The sequence below is a fragment of the Salmo salar genome, chromosome 03 (genome assembly GCF_965601325.2).
Source record: "Salmo salar chromosome 03, fSalSal1, whole genome shotgun sequence".
Lineage (NCBI taxonomy): Eukaryota > Metazoa > Chordata > Actinopteri > Salmoniformes > Salmonidae > Salmo > Salmo salar.
In genome coordinates, this window is record NC_138293.1 from 67,751,304 (window position 1) to 67,764,840 (window position 13,537).

Consider the following 13,537-nt stretch of genomic DNA (forward strand, 5'->3'; position numbering starts at 1 on the left):
CTCCAGGCCAGAAACACACACACACACACACACCTTAACTAGCATCCCTTAACACGTCACACGTCGCAACTGGAAGTGCGTGTTTATAATGGCTGCTAGGCTGTACAAGGCTTTAACATCTGGAACCATGTGGAACACTTAGCTCCTCACATGCTCCAAACAAGCAGGCCAATATTCCCCACAGCAAAGAGAAAACAACAGAGGATTGGAATTGTATGTTTAGGTATGGTACCTCAGGTCTTGTTTCCCCCATGTATAATTCTATTTAGAGAAAAAAAAAATATACTATTTGTAGTAACAAAATAAGCCTAGCAAGTAAGGTTATAGTACGGTACCTCTAATACAATGATTAAAGATGGTGTAGCTAACCCTGGGCTAGGAAAAACTCCAGGCCCTATTGGTGAAGTCTGGTCTATCGCCTCTGTCTCTGTGTCCTACTCAGAGGGATTGCTAACAAGACCACTAAATAGCTAATCAAATGACTACCTGCATTGACCCTTTTTGGCACAAACTCTCTTGCACTGACTCTATGGACACACACTCACACATACAGTACTTACACTAACACCCCAACACACTACATACTGTACGCCCACACACACATAACACGCTAACACATGCATCCTGACGCCACACACACTTTCACACTCACCACATACACTGCAGCTACTGTTTTATCTATCCTGTTGCCTTGTCACTTTACCCCTACGTATATGTACAGTACATAGCTACCTCAATTACCTCGTACCCCTGCATATCAACTTAGTACTGGTAATCCCTGTATATAGCCATGTTACTTTTACTCGTCATTATTATTCGTTAGTCACTGTATTTATTCCTCCTATATTTTTTCATCTTTAACTCTGCATTGTTGGAAAAGGAGCCATAAGTAAGCATTCCACTGTTAGTCTACACCTGTTGTTTACGAAGCGTGTGACAAATGATTGGATTGATTTGGAGGTGGAGAAACACAGCTGGTCACCTTCAGCTCAGAGTAGACCAAGGTCAGAGCAGACATTTGTCTTCATCAGGGGTCTCTGGCCCTGTTCAAATAGGTATAGGTTAACTCCTAATGTGCATATTGGATACATTAAGTATAAACCCCTACTTCAGAGTACAATTCATCAGTCCACATAATTAGAATAGATTATCTTGCATACTCGTGCTATGACTAGTACATGCATTTATTAAGTTCTAAGTCATTTTAATTGACAGGTCTGATTTAATGACTACTTTCAGACACGATGTACACAGATATAGGGTATGGTTACTGCTGGTATTGGACATTTCTTAGAGGAATTCATTCAAATATTGGGTTCACCCATTTCAAATAGAGACTTCCTGCAGTTTACTAGTATCACATTTACAGTTATTGAATCCCACCTGTCTTGTAAATGCGTCATACATAAGGCTTCCACAGGGCCCTGAGACCCTTTTTTGCCTAATTAAGAGTGTGAGTGAACACCCCATCAGTGTAAAGTGTCCGCTTCGTGGATGTCAGGGCCGCTCTCATATTGATCCATGTGGTGTGTCTCACCAGACAGTGGAGAGAACTAGAGAATGTCTCTGAATATTAAGCTAGCCTAAATGATGTGAAGAGGCACCAGGCATGTTGAATTATTCGAAGTGCCAGAAAGTAACCATTAATACCCCACTATAAGTGTGTAAATAAACTACTAGGTGCCAGCTGAAGAATAGTGTTACCAAACAATTCTTCCTGCCACAGCCCAGTCTTAAGCTGCAACCCAGTGTAATTGGTTGGGATCCACCATGTGGGAAAAGCTGCCATAGGGTAGTGCTCCCAGGCACTTCGGTTGGTTATAGGCAACAGCCTTTAGGGAAGGCTACATGACAACACAGGATGGAACATGTGTTCCCATGACACAAGCAGCAGTCGTAACCGCCCCCTCTGTGCCGTGTGTGTGACTAGGGAGAGTTGCGTCATGGATGTGGCTTTATGCCAGAGCACCGTATGGCGTTCCACTTTCTGCCAATAGCTCTCTGTGGTCCTACTGTTGGCTATGGTGTTAGCATGCTATCATTAGCATGCCATGGTGTTATACTATGATGTTAGCATCATAGCCCCCCCCCCAAATCATCCCAGCTGGTGTTGGGGGTGGTTGTTCCCATGAAATGGGACTTTGGGCAGTGCCACACAGAGCAGATTTAGGCCATGCTTTGGGCTTAGGACCCAAGCTGCTGGGTTTTGCGTTGGGGGGAGGTAATGTACTAGAACAATTGCTTTTCAACATGCTGGACCTGATAATATCAAGCCTACAGGAGAAATTTGTATGGAACTTTTCCAGTCAACCCATATTGTAGGTAATTAGCTTAGATAATTTATTTAACTTGTCCATAGACGACAGGGAAATATTTGTAAAACTGAGGTTTATTTTTCTTCATCTTTACTTTTTCCCTTGTTCTCTTTCCCTGTCCTCTGCCTCACAATACTGCTCTCCCCCTGCAATGGTAATAGAGCAGAGAGAGGGAGGAAGATAAAGAGAGGGAGAGAATGATGTGGGATGATACTGTAACCCCTGTCCTGCGCTCCATTTCAGACTCAAGGACACTAGGCAGATCGGTACTCAGATTTAGTGGAGTGATTTTTCATTAGGTGAACAGTCGCTTTACACACTACATAAATTGAGATCTCTGCCGCTCTCTATCACTAACTTACTCCCCCATCCTGTGGAGTCATTGTTTTCAGGGCATTGTGTGTGTGCGCACGTTTTCCTACATTTTCAGGACCGCAATGTCCTAACACTTCACCTTAATGTCATGAAAAGGTAGAAAAACAAACTTTTTTTGAAAAGTCAGGTCCTGAATTTGTTCAAATGCTATGCTAAGCTTACAGGTTAGGTTTTGGCGTTAGGTTTAGGGTTAGGGTTTTTGGGATTCATGTTAGGTTAGGGAAAATAGTTTTTTTTATGGTGAAAAGTATTACGTCAAAATGTCCTTACATTTCACCGAAGTGTGTGTGGAAAACAGTGCATTATGGGCCTTAGTCCTCCTCATGCTAATTCTAATGCACATAAATTCATCTGACAAAACCAATACTAAAAGAGCAAATGTGTGGCAATGATTAGGCTACACAACACAAACAGGCAACCAAATTATCAAATGCATGAACAAACACTCACAAACTAGCCTCCTTTCCCCCGCTTTCAACTGCTCACTCTTTGCTCTCCCTTGCCTCGTTTTTTTGACTGCTTCCAAATTGTGACCAATGTTCAGTACAGTATGTGTTTTGTCAGGGTGACTGAATGTCCTTTCCACTGTCACCCTTTTAAAATTCACTCCAAGTAAATGTTTTCCCATAATCATTTATTTAGTTAGGATCAGATAAAACAACCTCAAATCTTACCCCTAACCATTAGGGACATTATAATATAGCTGATCCTGGACCATTCGTTAGGGGGAAAGCTCTCCTGCCACACCACTCTAGAGTCCCTTTGATCTCCCTGAGGGGACAGAAAACACCTCAGTCACAGCTAGTGTTTTAACATACTGTCATACCGCAAATCCAATTTCCCCTGACATCCTTTGCCGTTTGTGTGGTGGGTTTTTGATCAAAGCAGCGTATGAATTCCTTCACACAGTCGGTTGCGGTTCCGCTCCGGTGACACTTTTACCACTTTTTACCTCCTTCCCTCGTGGCAGTTCTCACTGGTGATTAGTTTGCTCCCTCCTTGCTCTCCCAGGCTTAGAGCTGCCTGCCTGGGACTCTGAAGTCATTTAGTGACGGGGTGCATTTCCTATCATGTCTCTGCATTCATCCATTCGGGTGGTTAAGGCTCTTCTTCCACATTGTGAGAGAAACTCCAGAAGGCATTTTCATGTGGAGCAAAGGGTGTGACATTTTACCTCCACAGTAAAGTTAGAGAGTGATTATATTAATTGCGGACATGGGCATATGGTGAAAATTGTGGTCTCCATCTCCCCCATCTCTTTCTATATCTCTCTCACTTCACTTCAGTCACTCACTCTCACACAGAGACACACACACCACATGGCCCTCCCTCCCTCTTGTGTAACTGGCCATCCGTCCACTTGGTCCATCTGTTGTTTGGCGAGCCGTTCAGTAGACGAGCTCAACACAACAGGCCAGCTTCCTGTCTGACGCCATCTGATGCACGTGTGTGTGTGCATGTGGTCCCTTTTACTTTACCTTCCCATGCAGATGTACTGAAGAGATCTACAGTAGTAGCAGCCTTAAATAACAGAACATGATGGCCACAACTCCCTCTCGTCCTCCCTTTCCATCTACTGTTTCATAACCGGAGGAGTGCAACCACTAAGGAGCTCAAACACTAAGACGGCTCAAACACTCTCGCTCTCTCCCTTTTCTTTCTCCCGCTCTTTCTCCCTCTTTATTTCTCTTTCTTTCTTTCTCCCTCTCTTTCTTTCTTTCTCCCTCTCTTTCTTTCTCTCTTTCTTTCTTTCTTTCTCTCTTTCTTTCTTTCTCCCTCTTTCTTTCTTTCTCTCTTTCTTTCTTTCTCCCTCTCTTTCTTTCTTTCTTTCTCTCTTTCTTTCTTTCTCCCTCTCTTTATTTCTCTCTTTCTTTCTTTCTTTCTTTCTCTCTTTCTTTCTTTCCCTCTTTCTCCCTCTTTCTTTCACCATTTCTCTCTTTCTCCCTCTTTCTTTCACCCTTTCTCTTTCTCCCTCTTTCTTTCACCCTTTCTTTCTCTCTTTCTTTCTTTCTCTCTCTCTCTTTCTTTCTCTCTTTCTTTCTTTCTCCCTCTCTTTCTCCCTCTCTTTCTCTCTCTTTCTCCCTCTTTCTTTCTCTCTTTCTCCCTCTTTCTTTCTCCCTCGTTCTTTCTTTCTCCCATGTTCTTTCTTTCTCCCTCTTTCTCTCTTTCTTTCTTTCTCCCTCTCTTTCTTTCTCTCTTTCTTTCTTTCTCCCTCTCTTTCTCCCTCTCTGCTTCCTCTTTCTTTCTCTCTCTTTCTTTCTCCCTCTTTCTTTCTCCCTCGTTCTTTCTTTCTCCCTCTTTCTCCCTCTTTCTTTCTTTCTCCCTCCCTCTTTCTCCCTCTTTCTTTCTCCCTCTTTCTTTCTTTCTTTCTCTTTCTTTCTTTCTCCCTCATTCTTTCTTTCTCCCTCTCTTTCTCCCTCTTTTTCTTTCTTTTTCCTTTCTTTCTTTATTTTTCTTTCTCCCTCTCTTTCTTTCTTTCTTTCTCCCTCTCTTTCTTTCTTCCTTTTGTTCTCCCTTTCTTTCTCCCTCTTTCTTTCTTTCTCCCTTTCTCTTTCTTTTTCTCTTTCTCCCTCTTTCTTTCTTTCTTTCTTTCTTTCTTTCTTTTGTTCTTTCTTTCTCTCTTTTTCTTTCTTTCTTTTTCTTTGTTTCTCTCTTTCATTCTCCCTTTCTTTCTTTCTCCCTCTTTCTTTCTCTCTTTCTCTCCCTTTCTCCCTCTTTCTTTCTTTCTTTCTTTCTTTCTTTCTTTCTTTCTTTCTTTCTTTCTTTCTTTCTTTCTTTCTTTCTTTCTTTAATTCTCTCTTTCATTCTCTCTTTCGTTCTCCCTCTCATTCATTCTCTTTCTTTCTCTCTTTCTCCCTTTCTCCCGCTTTCTCTCTTTCTTTCTCCCTCTCTTTAATTCTCTCTTTCTTTCTCTCTTTCTTTCTCCCGCTTTCTTTCTTTCTCCCTTTCTTTCTCCGTCTTTCTTTCTCTCTCTCTTTCTTTTGTTCTCCCTTCCTTTCTTTCTCTTTCTGTCTTTCTCCCTCTTTAATTCTCTCTTTCTCCCTCTTTCTTTCGTTGTCCCTTTCTTTCTTTCGTTCTGCCTCTCTTTCTTTCTCCCTCTTTCTTTCTATCGTTCTTTCTTTCTTTCTTTTTCTCTCTCTCTCCCTCTCCCTCAGGGTCGTATTAACTCTAATCTCTGTCACTAGAAATGCAAGACTAAGTGTCTGGACCAACCCTCCCCTGTTCACTATGCATTCGAGACACATGGCTCACTTTGCTCATAATCTAATGTATGATCTCAAAGAAAACAACATGTGGAGCTCATCGTTGTATCTCTGTGATGGTGTGGCCTATTGTATCAATCCATCTGGTGGTTATGTAGTTCTGTCAACATGGACATTCAGCATGGTGTAGTGTACATACAGTGCTGAGATGGAGTCATCGTCCATATCTGTGTGATGTCTCCATACCTTTAACTCCATTACCCTAGAGAGACAGTCATTGCTGTTACATACCGGTAAGATACACTTGGCTCCCATAAGGTTAAAGCTATGCTCTTTATTACACTTTTGCAGCACTGCAAATTCCCCTGGCTGGCAGATTACCTTTCGTGACATTGAAGGGCGCAGCGGCATCATCCGTATCTTATTCCCCCTCCTCTGCCTCAGGCCTCGGGCACAGGGACTGATATACTGTCTCTGAGGGGCCAGAGGGCTAGGTGGGGACACGTAACGGGAGGCCTGTTGTGCTGTAATATACTGCTGTAATATCTCGTTACAGCAGCACAGTAATAACATTATCAGTTTAATTGGCTGTGAATTGAAACGCCCAGAATGGCATTTCACCCCCTTAACACCTCCCCTACCCCCTTTTTCTCAGCCCCCCTCACCATACCCACTCCTCCTAGTGATGTAGAAGTGGTTAGATTAGAGTTAGCCAATAGGCACAGATCCAGACATCAATTGAGAAGGTGAAAGGCATTAAGGCTGCTGGGAAGGGAGTGGCAGGTTGTTGATGCTGTAGCACAGTCGAACACAGACACACAGGTGAACACACACTTAGTCACATCACACACAATTAGAACATCAACAGACGCAAATTGCTAAAACATAATCCAAGCGTGGTGTGTGTGTCTGTACTGTGTATTCCAATCAAACTGCTGTTCCTCTGTGTATAGAATTGTCTGTGACAGCCTGTTTTCACCTTGCTACCCACCATCCCCTCTCCCTGTCTACTAATACATGTTCATTAGTGTGGCCTTGTGCTGTGTCACATGGGTTGCCAGTGTGACACACTGCTGCTGGTGTCATCAGCCAGTGTCCCTGTCTGAGGTGCCTGTCACCTGACATGGTGGCACTCAGGTGCTTCTTGACTGAAGAGTACTGTGATTCCTGACATTGTTCATGTTAATTCTGTCACATTAGGGAAAGGGGGATACCTAGTCAGTTGCGCAACTGAATGCTTTCAACCGAAATATGTGTTCTGCATTTAACCCAACCCCTCTGAATCAGAGCGGTGTGGGGGAGGAGCTGCCTTAATCCACGTCATCGGTGCCTTGCACAAGGGCAGAACAGCAGATTTTTCCACCTTGCCGGCTCGGGGATTCGAACCAGCGACCTTTCCACTAGGCTACCTGCTGTTGCCAGGGGAAACGTCTAGTGTGCTGTAGAAAGGAGAGGGAGGATAGAGTAATGCCACATTCAGTCTTTGCCTTTATTCTCGATCAATTGGATACATTTTTATTGATCATCAGTTTCTGCTATATTTGGATATCTGGCACAGTCAGAGCTATTGAATGTTCCAGCTGACATTTTATGTCACTTTAATATGTGGTAAGATGACATTCCAGCATCCCTAGTGGCTGTGCTATCCTACCCTATCCTAATTAGCCTGCTGTTTCACTACCAGACAACAGGCAGGTGCTTGTCTGAGAGAGAAACAAAATGGATCCATTCATTAACACTAGGATGACAGTTGCAGAGGTTTGCCAGCTTGTACGGTGAAACTGCAGCCTCAACCGTGTCTAAAACTGGAGGTGTTGACACGGTCGGAGATGATACTGAGTGTGCTGTTAATGAAATGTGTCAGCGAGCGATGTGTGTGTGTGTGTGTCTGCACTATATTGTGAGTGGTGATAATGTAATATGTCAGTGTGTTGGTTTTAGGTCTCTTGTGAACAGTAGTTGATGTCAAATGACAAATTCTGTCAGTGTGTGGGAATGTAGTATACATGACTATATGACACCTCTCTGTCTCTCCTTCCCAGGTGGCAGCTCCACAGAGGGTGACGGGCTGTTTGAGGGCGACTACGGGGGGCCTCCTCTCCCGGTGACCGAGGGCATGCAGCACATCCGTATCATGGAGGGCGTGTCACGCTCGCTGCCCTCCTCCCCCCTACTCTCCCACCAGGCCCTCAACATGAGACTGCAGCCCACCAAGAGGCTCCCAGGTAGTTACTCAACCACTGGTCCTAGTTCAGTTTTGGTCTGTAGACTCACTAGGGGAGGTTTGGCATAAACAAACTTACTGCTGTCCTTAGTTCAGTACTACTGTGTGGACAAAGCGAGAAGTATCAAGGAGCCTTGTTTTGTGCCTGCTGCATGTAGATTTGGTGTTGAAGGTGCGAAGATGCTTGCTTAACGCTGACGACATCTCCCACTTGATTCTAACTCCATTTGAACTGTATTCAGGGTCTCAGGATCAGACATGTCACACTGAACTGAATTACATTTCTGGACAGTTCATCCTATTCAAGTAGAACACTGTGGCTCCCGGCCCTTTTGAAGATCAAATCAAATGTATTTATATAGCCCTTCGTACATCAGCTGATATCTCAAAGTGCTGTACAGAAACCCAGCCTAAAACCCCAAACAGCAAGCAAAGCATGTGAAAGAAGCACGGTGGCTAGGAAAAAGAGGATGAACCAATTACATTCACAGAGGGCTGCTCTGCTTATATCACAACACTTTCATATTATCTGAGAATTGTCCCCACAATACAGTATGACGCCTGTCCTCATAAGGCTGGTTTTGCCTCCCTGCTGACTCCTCATTATGGTACTGAGATAAGGCCCAATGGGTGAATGAGGACCTGTCACCCCCTCGCTGAGCACCCCACTGCTTTACCATTCCACTGGGGTAAACTCATACCCCCCCCCCCCCCCCCCCTTCCCCCACCAGGATGGTTAATGCCAGGGTGTTTGCGATAGGGGAGCGGCTGTGTGTAATTCCGAGGTAGAGGAGAGATAGGAGTGTGTAAGTGATGGTGTGTATGAGAAAATGAAGTGTGTGTGCGAGAGAGAGAGAGATTGGAATGGCATGTTTTTTGATGGCATGTCATGTGAATGTGTGACGTGGGAGTATTTGTCTATGGATAGCAGGGTGCATCGTAATATGACTGAAAGGTGGGAAAGTGTGTGACAAAGAGACTGGTATATTGGGTCCTTGAAAAGCACTATAAAAGTACCTATTATTATTATAGCAATGTGTTGGTTTTTCATGTGCAGGTATTTCAAGTGAGGGATTTCCATGAGAAGCTCTTGTTAGTTCTTGTTTTCCGCAGTATTATTCATCTCCCTGCAATGTCAGAGTTAAGAGGCTTTCAAGAAGCCCAAAAGTTATCCATGTCAAATCCTCCATCTCCCTTTTAGCCTCATAACCCTACATCACTTACCCCACCTCCGGTTAGTTCAGGCTGCATTGTGGGAAACGCATAATGTTACATCTCGGCGGGAAGCTGTGGCTGTTAAAGAGGCTGGTAAGCCGACTGTGACATCGCTCCTCGACAGTGTCTGGCCCAGATAACATAACAAGGCGTCTCTCTGAAATCTGCCCCATAGATGGCAACAGGCCACCATTTCACAAGCTGGCCATCAAAACAGGAGAGGACCACAACAGGCTTGTGAAGATGAAAGGCTCTAATTGGATAGTTATTTTCAATACAGCTTCTCCACCAAGATAAGATGGCGCTCACAGTGTAGTTCTCTGTTCAGGCCACCAGGGTGTACTAGTCTGGGTTTTCCCTTTTTTCTTTATCACTCTCCATTTTCCCTCTTCCATCCATCCTCAGAGAGGGCGAGACAGCCGGTGAATCATTATGTGGTGGGAATGTTGCAAGCACTCTTAATTGTTCACCTGGTCAGGGTGTTTCACCATGCTCATAAAGGTCACAAACAAATGTGCGAGAGTGTCAAAGGGTGTGACCTGTATTTGGAGGAAGTGGAGCAGGACACAGATTTGAATATTAATATACAGTATATATGTCTTTAATTTCAACATTCTCTAGCTCTCTCTTTCTCTCCCCCTGTTCCGCTTCCTCTGAATCCACCAGGTATTGGCAGGCACCCAAAAGGCTAGGGCACATTGGATCATTGTCCTCAGTTTAGCCTAACAAGACCATTTCAAAACATTCCAAACGTCAACAATCCCTATAGATACAGGATAGTATATGTACAACAAAACGACTTGAACAAATAAATACCAGATGAAATGAATGATATCTGTGACTGAGCTATCAGGTCACATACTGTATGTTTATTAAATAATCAAATATACATTAGTCGGCAGAGAAAGCCTTCCATGCCATAACAATCCTAAAACAACAGTTCATATCAGTTATGACGCAGGCAGCAACCATTTCTCACACACACTCACACTAGCAGACGAGTGGGAAAAGGCTACACGCAACACACAATTTTATTTAATTTTTTATTTAACTCGACAAATCAGTTAAGAACAAATTCTTATTTACAATGACGGCCTACCCCGGCCAAACCCTAACCCGGACGACGCTGGGTCAATTGTGCGCCGCCCAATGGGACTCACAATCACGGCTGGTTGTGATACAGCCTGGAATCGAACCAGGGTCTGTAGTTACGCCTCTAGCACTGAGATGCAGTGCTTTAGACTGCTGCGCCACATGGGAGCCCCCATGACGTTTACAAAACATTATTGAAAACAAGTCATTGTAAAGAGGGAGAGTGTTTATGGGGGAAAGCCCAACAGAAACAACAGTTTGGAGTGGAACAATGAGTCTTGATAAAGGGTCAGGAAAAAATTGAGATGTTGGGCCTTTGTTAGGGGTTTCATTTTGCCTTGTTTTCAAGGTCTGTTTATCTGTCTACGGCTTTCTGTGTCCATCTGTGTTTGACAAACATAAAACAGCCTAGTCATATTCTCAAAGCGTATTATCTCAAACTACCTCCCATGAGTCCATATCAAATCTAGCTTTATTCTCTCATGCGTGTCCAATATGCTCTGGTGGACTTAAGATAATATAATCTCTTAATGTCTTTGTCCTGGGTCAGGCCTGTTAGGGAGGGAATTAAACAGTGATTACTGATTAGGTTTTAAGTGGAGCAGCTCTCACTGGACACCAGCAGGCAGCTGAGATGGATGGATCCTGATAGCCATTTGGATTTCCTATCCGTCTCACACTGAAATGTTTTCGAGGCATTATTCACACATTTTTCACCTTGGAAACAAAAGGGTTGGCTATATGGCGTGCTCAGACACGGGGAAAGATGACTCCTGCCAGGGACTGAATATTGGCTTTTGACCTCTTAAACCCTGAAGTTGACCCCATTGCTTGAATTAAAAGCTTTGTCTGTGGTTCTGTTTTGACACAGAGACACACACAGATAGAACAACATTGTTTTGACAAAAAAAAAAGATTCTTACATCCCTTCCATGAGGTATCTTATAACCACTCACCTAACATGACTGGAATCGGTGAAAACAAAGCTGAAGCTCATTTTTACTTCATATTTGATTACTTCAAGTTAGAGAAGAAGGATGGATGCACAGAGGATGTATCTAAAAGAGCTCAAGAGAGAAATGAGAGCACAAAGAAAGACATGTAGCGAGTGTAAGATTCAGAGATAGTGGGTGGAGAGAGATGAGGAGACAGGGAGAACTACTCACCCGGACACCATTAGTGGAGCGGCCGGTTAGCTAATCCAACAGTGTCTGAACGGAATAAGTGCTGGAGATTAAATTATGAGCCTGGCAGCCAGTCAGTAGGCATGTGGCGCAGACCGCTTGAGTGCTCTCACTGTTGGTGGCAGTCACTCACTATGGTGTCACCGTGTAGCCTAGCCATTCTACTCCCCTGGGAGCTGCCAGGCCTGGGTGCCCAGAACGTGGCAGTGTTTCCCCTTAGTCTAATTTAGGTGGGGCGAGCCTCCCCATGTAGCTATGCTGTTGTCCCCATTTTCCTGTTGCCATCCACCTAAGGAAAAATGGTATTGGGATTTTGCCTTGAATGTTCTCTACTCAGTGGTGGTCTATTAGGAATAATCCCTAAAGATAACCTATTGCTATGAGACTGATTAAAGCGTCCCACCTACGTAACAGCCACTGGCAGCCTGTGGCGCGATTTTCAAAACGTTAAAAATCCTATTACTTCAATTTCTCAAACATATGACTATTTTACAGCTATTTAAAGACAAGACTCTCGTTAATCTAACCACACTGTCCGATTTCAAAAAGGCTTTACAACGAAAGCAAAACATTAGATTATGTCAGCAGAGTACCAAGCCAGAAATAATCAGACACCCATTTTTCAAGCCAGCATATAATGTCACCAAAACCCAGAAGACAGCTAAATGCAGCACTCACCTTTGATGATCTTCATCAGATGACAACCCTAGGACATTATGTTATACAATACATGCATGTTTTGTTCAATCAAGTTCATATTTATATCAAAAACCAGCTTTTTACATTAGCATGTGACGTTCAGAACTAGCATACCCCCCGCAAACTTCCGGGGAATTCGCTAACATTTTACTAAATTACTCACGATAAACGTTCACAAAAAGCATAACAATTATTTTAAGAATTATAGATACAGACCTCCTCTATGCACTCGATATGTCCGATTTTAAAATAGCTTTTTGGTGAAAGCACATTTTGCAATATTCTAAGTAACTTAGCCCAGGCATCACGGGCTCGCTATTTAGACACCCGGCAAGTTTAGCACTCACCATAATCATATTTACTATTATAAAAGTTTGATTACCTTTTGTTGTCTTCGTCAGAATGCACACCCAGGACTGCTACTTCAATAACAAATGTTGGTTTGGTCCAAAATAATCCATCGTTATATCCGAATAGCGGCGTTTTGTTCGTGCGTTCCAGACACTATCCGAAATAGTAAAGAAGTGTCGCGCGCATGGCGCAATTCGTGACAATAAAATTCTAAATATTCCATTACCGTACTTCGAAGCATGTCAACCGCTGTTTAAAATCAATTTTTATGACATTTTTCTCGTAGAAAAGCGATAATATTCCGACAGGGAATCTCCTTTTCGGCAAACAGAGGAAAAAATCCCAAAGGCGGGGGCGGTCGGGTCACACGCCTAAGCCCAGTGTCCCTTGATCGGCCACTTGAGAAAGGCGATAATGTGTTTCAGCCTGGGGCTGGAATGACGACATTCTGTTTTTTCCCGGGCTCTGAGCGCCTATGGACGACGTGGGAAGTGTCACGTTAGAGCAGAGATCCTTAGTAAATGATAGAGATGGAAAAGAAGTTCAAGAAATGGTCAGACAGGCCACTTCCTGTAAAGGAATCTCTCAGGTTTTGACCTGCCATTTGAGTTCTGTTATACTCACAGACACCATTCAAACAGTTTTAGAAAATGTATGGTGTTTTCTATCCATATGTAATAAGTATATGCATATTCTAGTTACTGGGTAGGAGTGGTAACCAGATTAAATCGGGTATGTTTTTTATCTAGCCGTGTCAATACTGCCCCCTAGCCCTAACAGGTTAAGTGCTTGAGGAAAGTGAATGTCACGAGAATTTTCAATCCCAATGATAATAACTAACAATCAATTAAGCTTTGACCAATCCCCAAGGTTTGTAAG

General features: G+C 43.5%; 1 protein-coding gene across 1 annotated transcript in view; it reads left to right on the forward strand.

Moving 5' to 3' along the window:
• Positions 1-13,537, forward strand: part of LOC106601254 (protein TANC2) — a 149,380-nt gene that overhangs the window by 90,671 nt on the left and 45,172 nt on the right. The window contains exon 4 of the mRNA XM_045715128.2: positions 7,936-8,118. Coding sequence (XP_045571084.2) covers positions 7,936-8,118 — 183 coding nt within the window. The remainder of the gene's footprint in view (positions 1-7,935; positions 8,119-13,537) is intronic.